Source organism: Stylophora pistillata, chromosome 8 (assembly GCF_964205215.1).
Source record: "Stylophora pistillata chromosome 8, jaStyPist1.2, whole genome shotgun sequence".
Classification (NCBI taxonomy): Eukaryota; Metazoa; Cnidaria; class Anthozoa; order Scleractinia; family Pocilloporidae; genus Stylophora; species Stylophora pistillata.
This window is the reverse complement of record NC_142526.1, coordinates 23344104-23361041: the sequence shown is the minus strand read 5'-3', so window position 1 is coordinate 23361041 and position 16938 is coordinate 23344104. Positions and strand designations below refer to the sequence as shown.

Genomic DNA, 16938 nt, shown 5'->3' with positions numbered 1-16938 from the left:
GTTCTCATTTTTTCTCACTGCTGTCACTCATTGGAGATTACAGGATTAGGGCAACAATTGAAGGTAGCGTTGAAGATAACGAGCTCCAAGCCCTAGCTCCAGGCCCATTCATATCTCCGTGACAAGTGTTGAGGGACAAAATCTGATTAAATGTTTTCTAGTGTTAACACAAGCAGACATTAATGAAAATAGGAATAAGCTGAGACCAGCCAATCCTTGCTGGGCAGAGAGGTAAGTTAAACTTTGTCGTCACCAACTCACCATAAACATAGGGTAACGGTGGGGCAACAGGACTCTAGTGACATGATCGATATCATGTTCCAGAAGCCAGAATACTTTTGTCTTTTGAGCACTTTCAATTGGATGAGGTGAGCAATCGGTGATTGCTTTGGTTTTGTTTTACTTTGCATTTTGGATTGGTAGAGAAATTTATCCGCCGCCACTATCCTAAAAAATCAGTGGCAAAGCTAATACGTATACCAGTCGTGACACTCACACCTTCCCGCGTTGAGGCCAGCTTCGTCTTTTTATTCCGAGTTTTCATTTACCCTATCAGAAATATTTTTTTCTCTGGTCTCCAATTTGGTTAGTTTGGTCTTTGTTTTGCCAACAATTAGTCGAAACGCGCTCACCGTTTACGGTCGTTCAGGAATCATTCCTTTTACATTATAGCAGGTGACACCCTAACTCCTGTGCAAGACATCGAGCTGTAACATCTCTTGCCAAAGCTTTTTGACGCCCTGACGAAAACTGTCGCCACAAGAGAAGTAAATACACGGATTCAACGCAGAGTTACTGAGTCTCAATAACTTTGCAACAAAATTTAGACGGTAACCGTGACATACTGAGGCGGACTTGGTAGTATAGCAATAAATGATGGCGACCCAGAGAGGACACCAATATACTGCGAACGTTAAAACAATCACACATAACATGACAGTCACCCTTTTGTTTATCTTTTCATCCCGTCGACTTGATTCTGTCGCTTGGCTCACGGAAGGTTCTTTAAAACAAAGTTTTACGCCCATCGCAGTGTACAAAGCTGCCATTACTACTAGGGGTGTGACTACAAGAGCTACAAAATTGAAAATGACATACACTTCAATGGACGGAAGACTATTGAACTTTGGGTAGCAGATTTTTGTACTGCTTTCAGTTTTGATTTGCTAAACTTTGAAGAGAGGAGAATTGAATGCAATCGTAGTCAGCCATATTGAAATAATGATCATCTTTGCGGCGCGCGGAGTGATGATGCGAGTGAAACAGGAGAAGGAAACGGTCCTCTGCAGTGGCTGATAAGCTGCCTGTTGAAACATTTACAGCCTCAAACCAGCAAAAATTGTAGCTTTTACAGAGAATTAGGCCAAATATTCCAGAAACTAACCATTTAGGTCCAGTCACTGCTGTGAGCAGTTCAACCGGTGTGCTAGGAACAGTAACAACCAAGTCCTTGACGGCCATGTTTGCCAAAAAATAATTGCTGGCAGCCTTTGTTGTGTTGTGAACAGTGTCGTTGTCTCTCTGAAGCGTATTAACTACAACGACCAGGGTATTTCCCACGAGGGAAACACCAAAGATGATCGCATAGGCGGTCAGCTTAAGTTGCCACAGAGGTTTGTGAGGCGAAACAAGACTTTCACTGCTATTGTTGGAATTAGTACCATCCATCTGTTAAATCACAAGGTTTCTATTCGAATCTGAGAAAAATATGGGTCAATAAACGTTACAGTAAGAAAATATCTGTGCAATGTAGTCAGTCGCAATCTCTTGCAGAAAGGTGGAAGAGCTTAATAACTGGAGGATATTTATTAAATGACTTTCCCAAGTTAGAGAATGATTATTAAAGCACTTTGTTTACACATTATTTTGGCGTCATCAACTATTACATCCTGCCTAAGTATTTAATAAATCAGTCTGATATGATTTCTTTTCATAATTTGAGTATAATGTCAAGATGTTCGGTAGTTGACGGAAGTTTACCCCCACTATCACTAATGCCATCGCTCCCAGAAGATAGAGCTCACCCACAGATATAGTTATTATATTTCGGAAGAAGGTTAAAACACCATACTCTTCTTTTTTTATTCGGCTTTTTGTTTTTTGTTTTCTTTTGTTTCTGTTTTTGTTTTTTTGTTTTCTTTTGTTTCTGTTTTTGTTTTTGTTTTCTTTTGTTTCTGTTTTTGTTTTCTTTTGTTTCTGTTTTTGTTTTTTGTTTTCTTTTGTTTCTGTTTTTGTTTTTTGTTTTCTTTTGTTTCTGTTTTTGTTTTATTTTTGTTTTTATTTTTGTTTTGTTTTTTTTCTATTTGTTTTGTTTTGTTTTGTTTTCCTTTTTGTTTTTCTTTTGTTTTTTCTTTTTGTTTCTCTTTTTTTAACGATATTGATTGGAAGTCGAAATCGCGCGAATTCGAATTAAACAGTGTCAGGGTGAGTTACCAACCCAATAAACTGAACTACTTTCCTTTTTAATGGTTGATTCTACAAGGCAGTGATGACGTCTGTAAGTTAATTCTTAATCACAAAATCCAGTTTTTATTATGAAATTCGATCTCATTTCAGTAATTGATTTGCTTCTTTAAATTTCATAAGTGGGATATGGCGGGGCGGGGGGGCGCTTTTCATTTGATGAGATTTACACTTGAAAACAGGTTTGTTCTGCTTTTGGCCACACCAGGTTAGTTTATAGAAGAAATCTCAAAGCCTCGAGAAAATGAACGTACCAGAAAATGATGAGTAAAATAGGCGAATTGATGTTTTTACTCCAATTCAATTTAATGTAGCTAGTAAGCTTTTTTTATAAAAAAAAAAAAAATGTAGTTATTCTTTTATGTCGTGTGTTTTATTCGGACAATTGTATCTGTCTTTTGTTTTGAGTTATTTGACAGTATTTTTCTACAAAGAGGATATCAGACCTCTTTTAATTTCCTGCTGACTGCAAATGGTTGTTTATATTTCCCACGGATGCATACGTAGATCGTAGATTGCGAAAGCATGAAACTACGAGTCACGGAAACTTTGTTTCGATGTTGATTTTACTATTTCTATTTACGTTCTACTTTATGTATTGAGCACTATACAGCCAGCTAAAGCATCTCCTCCACATCATTTATTTCTCTTTATATTCGGTTCCATTGGAAGATCGAAAAATTAAAGAATCAGATAGGCTGAAAATTATATTGAAAATACTGTTTAAGACATTGCACTTGGTTTACGTGACTTTTAACGTCTTCAAGTTGGGATTGTTATCAAAGTGCAAAGCAGAGACTTTTCCCAGCTCTCGTTGTGTGAAACAAAAGCCCAGAGTAGAAAAAAAGAATTGTTTCTACCATTTGCTATGGTGCCTTAATTGCGATGAGCGTTATGAAACCTTTCAGTTATTTGTGATAATCGAGTATTCTAGTCATATTTTTGTGTCAATGAATGTAGATTGTTCAATTAATCCTGCGTGTCTTTACGTCGTGCTTTAATTGGTTACCGTCTTGTATTTCTGTTTATCAAAACCTCGGAAAAGCCGGGGCACCTGCCATTGTGGGTTTAGCTTTTGTAAGCGGAAACAATTTTTTTCTAACCGTTGTTAGAGTCCTGCAATGACAATAAGCATTATGGCACCTTTCGGATATATGTGAAAATTGAGAATTTTAAACATCTTTTTAATGTCAACGTTTTGCGGATTCTTTTAATTAAAATTGTCTATTATTTACCTCGTCCGGAAAAAAGTTTACAGTCTTGTAATTCTGTTCACCAAGTAGTAACAGAGGGACAAGAAATGTAAACAAAAATTTTTATGAAACTGAAGCTCTACCTTTCCTTCTTCATACTTTACAAAAAGCAAAATGTTATTTCACGAGGCTACAATAACAGTCTAGAAACTAACCTCCCTTTGGTACGGAAATTTAGACTGTTACATGTTTGGGGGCATTATCCGTCCCGGGAAGTGAACAATTTGCCGCATCAACGAACAGAAATTCTCCAGTTTAAGCTGTGACAGTAAGGAGCATATTTGATCACGTGATGCTATCATGATCATTTTTTGCGCAAGCCCAACGAAGACAGCCGCTGAGGGACGACATTTCTTTTTCTACTTATGAGAAAATACTTTCCTCTCTTACTTCATTTACCCTTTCCAAGCCCTTTTTCATCAGATACGATTCATTAGAGGAACCAGTTGTAATACCAAAATGTACAATAACTGTTCCATTTCAGTTCAATAGCAAATGCGAGAGAAGAGTCAATTGTTGTCAAGTGCAGAGAAACTATCAGCAGGTGCCAAGGACGAAAAGGTGATCAGTCGAAAAAAGCTGTAATTAGTAAGTCAGACACAGGCGGGGGAAAAATAATTAATCAGTACAGTCGTGGGAACACAGAACTGCACGATTCATCAGAACATCTCACAATTCAATAAACAGAAGACCTTACACGTCGCTTTGATTTGTCTTGTCTTGTCCTTTTTTTCCTACGCGCCAGTTGTTCTTCAAGAAATTCATAATTTTTTCTCCGGTAAGACATCCAAATATGGAGTAAAAAATAAAGGTAGTGGAGGTGACCAGTTAAGGAAACCGACAGACTTCTTGGTTAAATGTTTTATTAGATATTGTGGAACTGACCTTCACAAAGTTCAGTAGCGTTCCATTAATTTTGAGATGCCTGACCAATAGAAACTCTCTGTCAATTTATTCGGACTCTACTGGCATCGGCAACGCCTAGAACGGCGGCGCAATAAGAGCACACGACGCCCATATTATTAGAATGACAAATTCGATGAGGCTCTCATAACTGACACATCTTCAGTTACCTTCTCTCTGTGTAGTGCCTTTACTTCACAACATTTTGTCAATCAAAGAAATACAAGCGCGAACCCAAACCACTCTTTGTTCGAATGAAAAGCACGTTTCCTATTGGTCGAAAAACAGAAAACAAGCCATGGCTGACCAAGCAGTGACATTTGAAACAGAGGCCTTTCATTTACCACTGAAAATTTCACCACTAAAATCGCTAAGAATTTTGAACGATGGGTGGGAGGAAGAAATATTCTTGAGGCAAATTATTTATAAAAATACACAAACATATCAGAACTGTCTCCGTGAAAAAAGTAAAAAAAACTTATTTTCGAAAGAAATTAATTCTCGCATAGCATCCTTCTTAAGGTTCCTTTTACAGCGAGTCTCATTTCTCGAAGCCGCCAACAGTAGATCACTGGATTTAAAGACGAATTCATGAACACTACAGTAGATGACGTATTCCATAGTATGGGTCTATAATACTCAATCCATGGTTTAAAACCAGGACCATTTTCAAATTTTCTGGTTAATAACATCGAAATAAACATAGGAGTATAGCAGAGAAGTAGAAAGTAATGAACCAAAAAGGCGTTGGCTGCTGTTTTTTTAAATCGCACCATATGCAATCCAGTCCCATGTTGTACTGCTTGCACTTGTACTTGGATTTGTCGTTGATGTCGACGAACATTGCGATAGATTTGCAAATGTACAATGGTACACAGGGAAAGACAAAATGCTATTCCACAAGTAATGAGAATGTGGAAAACCCTTCTCCCTGCCCATAGTGAAACGGTTGCCAAAAATCCACTTATTAACCAGTTCATAGCAGTAATGAAAATGACTCGTGGAACAGTTATGATATTGGAATATCTCAAGTGAAATTGGATTGCCAAGAACCTATCTACACTGATAGCTGTAACTGTCATTAAAGAAGCAGTGCACGCCGTATAGGAAAGAGCGATAAATGTAATTTCGGAAACACATTTATCTATGTCAGAGTTTGAAAAAAGCAGCGCCAAATTGAAAGCTATGAATAGTGGTTGAATAAAGACAGCAACAGCCAGATCAGTTGTGGCGAGTCCAGAAAGCAAAACCACTGAAGGTGAGCGAAGAGCAGAAGTCTTCCGGCACACTGCTAAGATGACCAAGGTATTTCCTATTGCTGATGTTATAAGAAGCAAAATGTTAATTGCACAAATGAACACGATGAATTGTGATGGAACATTTTGATGCTGAAATATTATGGAAGAATAGAGGCAAGTATCCTTGTCTTCTGCTTGAGCCATTTTCACCTGAGAGGAAATGGAATAGTTATTGTACATACTAACTTCGTTATGGAATTTCAGTTTCAAACTAGATCAGACCTGTGTTGGTCGAATTTCCTTAACAGAACCGTGTAAAATGAAGCTATTGCAAGGAAAAATATTTCTTAAGAGTGCGTGCAAGAGATTTACAGCATATCTAAGGGTAATGTGCCATTATTTACAGGGGACACGACCTATTGTCATTCAATAATTAACAAACCAAAGGTTTGTCGCTCACATCTCATTTCATTTTCAGATCCAAAGATCGAAATCGCGCAAATTCGCAATAATGACGTCTGTAATTAATCACAACATCCAGTTTTTATTATGAAATTCGATCTCATTTCAGTGATTTATTTGCTTCTTTAAATTTCATAAGTGGGAAGTGGCGGGGGGGGGGGAGGAGCGCTTTTCATTTGATGAGATTTACACTTGAAAACAGGTTGTTCTGCTTTTGGCCTCACCAGCCTAGTTTATGGAAAAAATCTCAAAGCCTCCAGAAAATGATTGCACCAGAAAATGATGAGTAAAATAGGCGAATTGATGTTTTTACACCAATTCAATTTAATGTAGCTAGTAAGCTTTCTTTAGAAAAATGTATTTATATATTCTTTTATGTCGTGTGTTTTATTTGGACAATTGTATCTGTCTTTTGTTTTGAATTACTTGACAGTATTTTTCTACAAAGAGGATATCAGACCTCTTTTAATTTCCTGCTGACTGCAAATGGTTGTTTATATTTCCCACGGATGCATACGTAGATCGTAAAATGAATATCTCATTTATTTCTCTTTATATTCAGTTCCATTAGAAGATCGAAAAATTAAAGAATCAGATAGAAATGAAAATTCTTTCTCTTTGGCCATCGTAGCTTGATAAGAAATAACACACAAACTGCAGTTACAAACATGACAGTAAAACGCATGTTGGAAAACAAGATCAGTAAACTTTACTTGACGTTTCGTATGTTTTGACATACATCCTCAGAAGTGAAAGTTGATAATACAAGTGGCGACTGAGTTTAAATTTAAGATAAGTAACTAATTAGCATAAGAGTGAACAAAAGAAAACATTTTGCACATACAAAGATGCAAACTAATACAGATAAAGCTTATCGCTGCTGACATAATCGTTTAGAGTTAAATGTCAAAGGTTTTTTATAAGGCTAGCTGTTGGGACTGCCCGGATTTTTACACTGGAAAAACAAAACGTGGATTGCATGACAGAAAAACTGAACATTTGAAAGGGCTCACAAGTGCCTGTCATACATCTGCTATCGCAGACCACGTGACGTCAACTAGTCACAACATGAAATGGGACCACCTTGAGATATTAACAAAAGGTCGTTCTGATACTCATTGTAAGATAAAGGAGACTCTATTAATTCAAGAACTTAAACTGCTGGATATGCTAATATTAAAGACATGTTAGTCGCTTGATTTCTCGTTAGTTGCTATCTCAAACATTCCTCAGTAACCCAAAAGTGGGCAATGGTGCCCATATAAGAGCCTCCTCATAGACTAAAATTTTTCCAAGCCTCGCGGGTTTTTTATTTCTTCTTTCTGAATTGAGCTGAAGTGCATAAAGGATCAAGGGGGTAGGTGAGTAAGGCGGCATCTGTCTCTTTCCGCTCCATCACCTCTTTTGCCTCAGTCTCGTTCAGCGTGTGTTACATGAAGTACTTAACCTATTGAGCCCATCACACCTATTTTCAGGGCAGCGGGTGCGCTTTCAAGAATAACATGGCGGCCAAACGAGTTATCGATGTGAATGAAGCTTCGGTAAGAGTTATTTGTTTCACATTATACTAAGTACTCTATGTATCTTCAGTGATGCGATCTGATAGAAACAAATTCCTCTTAGATTGTAGATTTAAAGGCTGAACTCGCCCGGAAAGAGTCGCAATTCAAGCGAGAGAAACTTGGAGGGGAAAAGATACCACGTCGACAGCCGAAGGTGGGTACAAATTTTTGCATTGCAGTCCTTGCCAGCTTACATTCGAAGGGATGTATGTATACGCAACGTACAATAATAAATGAAGTCGTTGTTCTGCACAGTGCTAGCACAGCTACAGTTGTACAATCACTAGCCAAACTTCATTAAGTCTGATTACGTGTTAATACTGACGAGCTAGAGTAACATTTATCTGATCGTTCAAGCTGCGATTTAATCTTCAAGGCCTCTTCCTTCCGATGCTAATTGGAGAGGAGGGAAACAAAATCCTTTTCATTCAGACCGGAGAAAATCTTAATTCTTTACACCCTAACAATCTAAGGAAAAAACTCAATTCTTTACACCCTAACAATCTGACATCATCTTTAATACATATTCTCCATACTGCTATCCATATCCTAAGTTAGTTGCCAACAAGGAGAATTTTGTTCAACAATCAAGAGTTTCTTTTGACGATGATACTTTTTATTATTCTTGTGAGTTTAATTTTTGATTCAGGTGTGATATTGTAAGGACAAATCGGATGTGTATCAATGCTGTTAACCCTTTCACTCCCAAGATCTCATTAGTAATTCTCTTTACTGTCTGCTATACAGTTCTTTTGATGTTAGTTTGGAGAATCTGTTAGTGGATCAACTAATAATCCCCTAATTGATATGTCCTTGTTCTCAACACTTCTCTGGTTGAGGTTGTATTGATATTGTTAGAAGAATTTCTTTTGTTTCCACTCGTGGAGCTTAAGGCTTGAAATGGTTAGCCTAATTTTAAAAGAAACTGTGACATTTAAAAGATAGTGCTTTTTTCATAGAGGAAAGAATCCACACCATGATAGTAATAGATTGAGTGGGAAACATTGCACTGAACGTGTATCAGTTTTGCTTTCATATTAAGAAACAATGAAAATATTTTTAGAAACCTCCAGTCTGGGCTAAAGTTAAAAAAGAGACAAAAGTTTCAAACCCAGGGAAAGCACCATCGAAACAAGATGAATTGTCATTAGAGGAGCAGCAAGCTCTCCAAAAATCAAGGTACCACAGTTAACTTCTTCTTCTTCTTCATATTATTATTATTATTATTATTATTATTATTATTATTCCCTTTTGTCAGTAATTGTCATGGGAGTTTTAATACTATGATTTTGAAACAGTTTCCCAGATCTTAGTGCTTATAATTGTTGTGGCCCCTCTACAAATTAAATGTAACTATGAATATGAAAATCAGAGGTACTATACTGTAGAAGATTTTTGGGGGGAAAGAGATTATCAAGCTTTTGCCAAAGATAAAGGAAAAGTTTTATAAATCTGAGCATTTCTGGACTGTCTTCATTTCTCAATGGACTGATTTAAGAGAACAGAGATTAACACACCTAAAATGAAGCATATGATATTAATTGAGCATTGGCTGACTTGTGTGTTAAGAAATTTAGAAGATGCTTCTTCAAAATTTTAGTACCAGGATACAAGACACTGCTTTAAACAACTCATGTGACTTACCTTTAGAAGATTTTTTTTTGTAATGGACATTTATGCAGTCAATCTGTTTTTAAAGAATTTATATTCTACATGTAGCTATTGTACAGTAGTCATTGCTTAAAGTATTGTCTAAAGTTATTGTCAAAATGAAAGGAATTAGGGGAAGTTGACATTGTCTAAAGGTTTAACTATCATTAAATCTTTTTTTTTTTTCCTAACTAAAATTGAGACCTGAATTTAAAAATCCTTAAAATAACCCAGCCTGAGGAAAAGACCTCATTAATTTTGTGTTGCAACAGGAGGGTATAAACTCGCATGGGTTTATTTTCTTGTTTGACTTCATTTGCTCAGATCTGAAATGGTAATATGTTAGTGGGACAGAGCCTATAAATTGATAAAAATCACAGTACATGAATTGTATTACTTGAGGTTAACAACAGAAAGTTGCTTCCCTTTTGTATTTGATTTAGAGAAGCTTTGGAAGTCAAAGCAGCATTGTATGAGAAGATGGCAAGAGGGGAAATTGAAGGTGAGACACTGTATGTATCTTATTAACCAAGCACGAGGGCCGTACTGGGAGAATATCGGCCTGAGGTTTTGACGGTACGGACTGAGCGCAGCAAGGTCCATACAAAAAAGACCGAGGACCGATATTCTTCCAGTACGGTCCCGAGCAAGCTTGGTTAATAAGAGATTTATTATACGACTGAAGTTTAAAGGGACACAAGTGCGGTATCATTCAGGACCAATACTGAGAGAATATTGACTGGCAATAGAGCATTTTGATTGGTTGATTTTAGTTATTGGCCCTCTGACTTCCCGAGTCGTGTAATAAATATTGTTACTGCATGTGAACAAGATGTGTTTAAGTGTTTTGTCATATGGCTATTTACATTTATGCTATCCTCATTTTGTAGTTTTTGTTTTTTACCTTTTTTCTTTTAAGATGAAGATGATGATGAGGAAGGAGGAAGATTCTTGGTGGACTTCCACAAAAAGGTTTACTCAAAGGTATAGTGGGAATTAAATTCTTTTTCTTGTTGTTTTTTTTTGTAATTGAAACATTGCAACCAACCTTTTACCTTATAAATGACACTTACATTGGCAATCATCCTCAACATCACATCTTGGTTTTAATACATTAGGCAAGATTTGCGGCACATTTAAAAAAAAAGCTTTAATAGTTTATCCTGTGTTGCATGCAATTCGAATGGTTTTAATGAAAAGGTTAAAAGGAAAAGAATGTACTTCCATTCAGACTACATATGATATGTAGAGGTTTATTTACAACTTGGTTGTTTGTTTTGTTTCAAAGGATGAAGAGTGTCACCAGGATTTAGATGAACTGAAAGATGAAGATATACCACCCCCCTCAGGTCCTGAAGAGGAATGGTTGGTCATAACTTGCTTTTGTATTTTATCTTACTCTAAAATCATTTGCATCTACTAACAAAAGAACAGTGGAACGAAAAAGCCACCTATTGGAAGTAAAGCAAATTGATTCAATGCATTGTTAATGCAGATAGTGCACTACAGTCGAAACTGTATGAAGCAACACCATATTGATCAGTCACCCTTTACTAAGTGGTCAGTTGTTATGGTCTCAAACATTTTTTTCCCCTCAATTACTGTAATTGTTGTACCTCGATTAATTAGGCGGTCGTGGTAACCCCTGTCTGGGTTCTAACGGCCTGTTTCTGTTGTCATCACTTGAACAGTCGCTAAAAGCCGGACCACTCAAATGAGTGATTCCCTTTTTGTTGTACAAAGTTTGCTCATGTGAATGTTATATTCATTGGTTTTCAGGGTTGATTATGTCGATTCACTGGGCAGGGAAAGGAGGTGTTTGCTTAAAGATCTGAAACATCTACAAGAAATGGATAAAGATATGAACGATATGAATGCTCCAAAGGGGTTAGTATGAAAGTCTCACTCGTAGACTGTTGTATTTGTGTTTCTCTTGAAAGTTTTCTCTAGCTGCTGCGTAACTTGTGTTCCCGCCAAAACCATCTCGTTCACGCCACACGCGTAATTCCCACCAAAACACATGCTATAAAGTGCTTGCCTCCAGCGGAAACCCTTGCTTGGGCATTTACTCTTCCTTAAGGCTCCCGCACCGTATTTTAGGTCTGCCGTTCCTACCAGGCCCCCTCTTAATATGCGGTTTCCCGCCTAAACACCAGCTTGCGCACACCGCGTTTGCAGTTTCCGCTAAACTGCAACCAATCTTACGGCGTCGCTCTAATGCGCGGCAATTGTACAACTGCAACGGCCTATTATATAATGTACCCGCTGGACATCTGTCTAAGCTACAACTTCTTTACAATACAGCAACGCGTTTAATTGCTTTCAAGCCTAAATTCGATCACATACTGCCGGTTTTGTTCAAGCTGCACTGGCTTCTTGTTGAATATAGGATTCAGTATAAAATAGGCTTATTGACTTTCAAGGCAATTCATTTTAAAACGCCACAGTATTTGAGTAACTTATCGTTTATCAAGGAAAATAGCAGGTACTCTTTACGGTCGGCGTCTAATGCTCTGACACTTGAAGATACTAGTTGTCGGTTTAAAGTTACATTGGGTGACCGATCGTTCAAAGCATCTGCCCCAAGAACTTGGAATGGACTGCCAAGAGAGATAAGAGACCAGACTAATATAGCCACGTTCAAGACCATGCTAAAAACCCATTTATTCAGAATAGCATATTTCACTTTTCTCTAATTAGTCTCGTGTAATTATAATGTAAATAGTTTAGTTAGTTTAGATACTTTTTTATTTAATTATGTAATTTATTATACTATAGGTTATTTTGTATTTTGTAAAGCGCTTTTGATCATATGTGCATGTAAAAGGCGCTATAGAAGAATTAAACATCATTATTATTATTATTATTAACTTGCCGCTATTAACGTATAAATGTGGTACTTACACTTGTACCAACATTTGTCTTTACTTCTAGTCCCCCGACACTTTTATCCGAAGACATGAGGAGAGACCTCGCGAGGCAAGAATGGGAGAAAGAAGAGGAAGAAGCTATGAATAAACCAATTGGGCCTGTTCATTACCAAGATATACGATTTGATGGTAAATTTGATATTCATTGGTGAATCTTATGTGGAAGTTGTTAATGCCAATCCATGTAGGGAGCTCGGATCAATTTTTTACTGTCCTTTATCTGAAATCTTTGTGAAATCTTGAACATACTCGCCCGTCAGAAACAAACAAATGGAAAAAAAGCTTTCAATTGTGAAATGTGTGCAATGCAGCTTATGATCAAACCCGCAGCCTTGTTTCGTCCCAATCTCCAGCCCGTCTCTGTACAGCAGTGATTTATCCGTAGCCCGAACAAAATTCTCAGTCTGGGTAATCATACGGGCCTTTCGAGCCTTGAACGAGTCAAACTTTAATATCTGGACATAAATCAATTTCCAGCTTAATGAAACATTGATTGGACGAGCACTGTGTGTTACTCACTGTAATTTTTTAATGGAAAATGATGCACTCGTAACCATTTAGTCCGTGACATACACTGACAAAATAACTCAAATTTTAAAAATCTTCTCATAGTCTTTTTTTTTTGTTGTGATATTAGAGATCCGCAATCATGGTGTGGGATATTATCAGTTTTCAACAAACGAAGAAGAAAGACAACAACAGATGAAAACGTTAGATAAACTGAGAGATCAGGTAAGGAAACAGACAGTATTAAAAGAAAAGAAATTGGAAATTAGTCTTTAATCAATTGATTTTCTCTTGATTCACTCAATGTTTATTTTGTGTCTTATCAGACGATGGAGCAGCGAGTTCGTACTCAGAAATTAAAAGACAAACGAAAAGCTGCGCTGGACGCTCGTCTTGCCAAAGTAAGAGAAAGAAAACTGAAAAAACTAAAAGCTTCCGGCGAACTTAGCGAGGAATCAATTGAGAAGAATGGACAATTGCAATGGAGTGAGAAAGAACAGAAAGACGCGGAGGATACGAGAGAAACAACAACATCAGAACAAAATGTCGCGGAGGGATCACGTGAAAAGGAAGAGGTACATGTCGATGTGCCACGAAGGCCTTTAAGAAAAGAGGATTTACCCGAATGGGCACGACACAAAATAAGTAAGTTTGCTGACATTTATAATCCCTTCAGTTGATTTTACCACCAATTTCGGCGTGCAGTGCCATACTTAATGGCTTAATTTCTTTTAGCCGTTTACTTTCTTTTTATTTTTCTCCTCTATTCCCTCTCGACCCTCCTTCAGACTTCTTTCACTGCCCATGCCAGCGGCAAAGAAATCCGACAGAACTCGCTCTCTGCTGTACTTTCCTGTTCCCAGTCTTCTCTTTCTACTTCTCTTTCCTAACTCTATCCTCCATCCTCTTTTCAGTACACATGCGGATCAATTTCAGTGGCTAAGTAACTGCACACATACCCCTCCCTTGATATTGATCCACACATGTCAGTTAAATTATTCCGTCTCGTTTCAACAGAGCAATGGGATCAGCCTCGATCGTCAACACGAACAGACCCACGATCAGAAAGAGATTTGGAATTTGCACCTCCTTCCTTTTACTACGAGGAAACTAGTAAAACCCAGAACAGTAAAAACACTCGGAAAGAATCGCAAAGACTGTTTAATCAGGGGAAAGAAATCAAAAATGAAAGATATTGGGAGAATGAGACTCGTGAAATCTCTCATCATGAAGAACAGAAAGAATTCAAATCACCGGAACAGCAACAACAAGTACAACGACCACTTCAAACTCAACCGGTTGCTCCATACACCCCAGACTTTCCCCGTCTCCCTCCTCCCCCACAAGAATTTGTTCAACCGTCGTGGTCTGGGTGTCAGTGGCGTTCCCCTCCTAGCATCCCACCTCCGCCACTGCCACCAGTAAACCAGGTACCATGGCAACCAAATTTTCCTTATAACGTTCCACCGCCTCCAATTCCTTGGCAACCCAGAATGACACCATGGCAACCCTATCGGGCGCCTTCCACATTGGGAAAAAGCCCCGTCACCAGCGCACAAGCGACTCAGAGTTCCAATCCATCGAATAATTCAAGCGCTAACGTATTCCTGTCTGCGAAAGAAGCATCGGATGGGAAAGCAACAATGCCGGCTGAGGATACGGAGAATACGAATGATCGCAACCAAGTCCAGTGTAGAGACAAAACAGTTCCGTCAACAGAGGAACTGGCTAGCTTTGTGGCTCAATTTCGATCAAGTACTTAATAAATAAATAAATGAAATTACCGTTAAAAAATCCAAGCTTCAGATGTGCATCTTCTTTCACTGTTTCCGGCAAACAGAGCAGAAGATTTCTTCAATGGAAGTTGAACAAATTTGGCGTTACCTAAGGTTATTTTGTGTTGCGCCAACTTGCTGGGGCGTAAACAAGATCCTTCTTTAGGAGAGGTGAATGTTACGGTATTCATCAGCCCACCACCACAGTCAATAGCTAAACTTAAGAACCTATTTTGACTTGCGCAGACTTTCCAATGGGACCAAATGATGCGAATGTTCGAATTTGCAATGTTTCCTTTCGGCAAGTTAGAAAGGTTTCTTCCGTTTGCCTTAAGCCGGGGTCCTTGGAACACTTTCGTTCAAATGATTATTACAGGACTATTTTCATATTTTTTTCGTAGGCTCTTTCAACTTTATCACCTTTCATCAATTTGAATCAATTCGAAGAATAAACGGCAATTACAGTCTCGTTTAGCGCTGCTGCCTGCGGTGCCTGGTGATTCTGACCAAATTAAGACGCCAATAAAATTTTTTTCGTTTTTTGAACTTTTTCATCCCGACCGGATTACATTAAGATTGGTGGTACCTTCCTGTATTTCCGGGCCGCGCTCAGGCGTTTCCTCGTGTGCCCTACTTCCGCGAGGAAAGTGACAAGTTATAAATAGCTGTCTGCATTGCAGTACAATGTCGTTCTGATACAAAAGAAAGCGTAGATAGCTGCAGTAAATCAATCTAGGTTTAAGAATTTTAACTATTTGCATTCATGTGAATTTCAGAAGTTTACTATTCTGGTAGTTTGGTACCCAGACCTTCCACGGCCAATCATTTCAGTTACATGGTAGGATCTGGGTACGAATTTACGTTTCTGAAGCACCCTAAATATCAAGTAGTGCTTCTGCAAGACGAAAAAATGCTTTTCAAGCAAGTTGGTACTTCTAAAATTAAAACCGAACTTAATAAAGAAGTTCAAAAGGGAGATGGAAATAGTGGCACTAGTTCCAGCTCCCTTTTGAACTTCTTCACTCAAGTTCAAAATCTCTCTAAAGCGAGGCCTACTACTTCATTTTATAATTGGACGGATCAGACCGAACATCTCGGTGCCTTTTGAAGTCGGATAATTCATTTGAATTACAATTATTTTCAAAAAGTATTATTCATATTTGCGCTCAATCCTTCACGTGAAAAAAGATTACGAACTACGAGAAATTTGAGCGTCCTTTTAGGCTTCTTTGGAGTCAAGAAACACATTATTTCGACCCTTATACCTTGGATATTGTCTGCTCTGTTCAGGACGGCGAGTGTTTCTTATGCTGAATCAAGTGGTTCAGGTACCATATCGAAGATTCATTGTTTTCAGTTTGTCGCTACTTTACTCCAGGCCTAGGTAAAAAACCTATAGAAAGCTAGCTTTGAATAGTACGTAAGACAGTATTTATCCTTCTTGTCGTGGCCCTAGTGAAATCAATTCACAAAGTCTAAAGTGAGAAGGAAGAGAATAACGCACAGAACAAGAACAAATCCTGAGCGACAGCCGCCATGACAGTTCCGTGCACGGGACTCTAATGCCAACACGAGAAATTCGTACTTCATTGTTGGTGTATACTTAGCGCTTATTTACCCAGTTTTCTCTAATAACTAAAAATATTTTTTAACTAGCTCTCATGATTTTAGTGCGATGACATAAAGCGCGTTTTAAATGCACTTGTTCTCTTGTTTATACAGAGACAGGCCTTTCTCTGTAATCTTTTTCTTTTGCTCTTCCTATGTTAACCCTAAAGACGCATCACTCACTGCATTACACTGATAGATTTTTTTTTGAAGGGGAGGGGGGGGGGGACTGTCGTCTACTTTCATCCAACAACAACACATATGAGGGTACCACTCGAAGTTTTCTCTCTCTTTACACGTGCTGATTTCAATTTCTTTAAAGAGCACACTTGAAATAAGCATTAATGGTTTTTGTTGTATTTTCTTTTTCCCTCTAAAAAACATCAAGCATTGTTATCAAAAACAAATTTCCGAATGCTTTGTTCAATACGACTCATCAGCAGAAAATGTAATGGCTTAAGATAAGTCTTTCGATCCAGTCGTTGACATTTATTATTTAGAATGAAAAGCAGTCAGGTATGTACGTATTTATGATGTATTTATCTCCTTCTTTTTTTTTTTCGTAGGACAGTACCGAGAAAAAAAAA

At 37.8% G+C, this 16938-nt stretch overlaps 2 protein-coding genes across 2 annotated transcripts; one reads left to right on the top strand and one right to left on the bottom strand.

The window, feature by feature from the left end:
* Positions 1–4570: 4570 nt before the first annotated feature.
* LOC148725575 (melanocyte-stimulating hormone receptor-like) lies at positions 4571–6409 on the bottom strand. Its single transcript, XM_088730968.1, has one exon. The coding sequence runs from the start codon at positions 6095–6097 to the stop codon at positions 5114–5116; it is 984 nt and encodes a 327-aa protein (XP_088587094.1). The 5' UTR covers positions 6098–6409; the 3' UTR covers positions 4571–5113.
* Positions 6410–7719: 1310 nt separating this feature from the next.
* LOC111335562 (coiled-coil domain-containing protein 174) lies at positions 7720–14762 on the top strand. Its single transcript, XM_022941499.2, has 11 exons — positions 7720–7860; positions 7943–8035; positions 8945–9060; positions 9975–10033; positions 10451–10515; positions 10820–10896; positions 11311–11418; positions 12466–12590; positions 13099–13193; positions 13295–13613; positions 13986–14762. The coding sequence occupies exons 1-11, from the start codon at positions 7822–7824 to the stop codon at positions 14729–14731; spliced, it is 1842 nt and encodes a 613-aa protein (XP_022797234.2). The 5' UTR covers positions 7720–7821; the 3' UTR covers positions 14732–14762.
* Positions 14763–16938: the final 2176 nt, after the last annotated feature.

Coding starts and splice junctions, on each gene's coding strand:
- LOC111335562 (XM_022941499.2), top strand. CDS start 7,822: ATGGCGGCCAAACGAGTTATCGATGTGAATGAAGCTTCG. Junction 11,419..12,465: donor GATATGAATGCTCCAAAGGG/GTTAGTATGAAA, acceptor CTTTACTTCTAG/TCCCCCGACACTTTTATCCG. Junction 13,194..13,294: donor TAGATAAACTGAGAGATCAG/GTAAGGAAACAG, acceptor GTGTCTTATCAG/ACGATGGAGCAGCGAGTTCG.
- LOC148725575 (XM_088730968.1), bottom strand. CDS start 6,097: ATGTACAATAACTATTCCATTTCCTCTCAGGTGAAAATGGCTCAAGCA.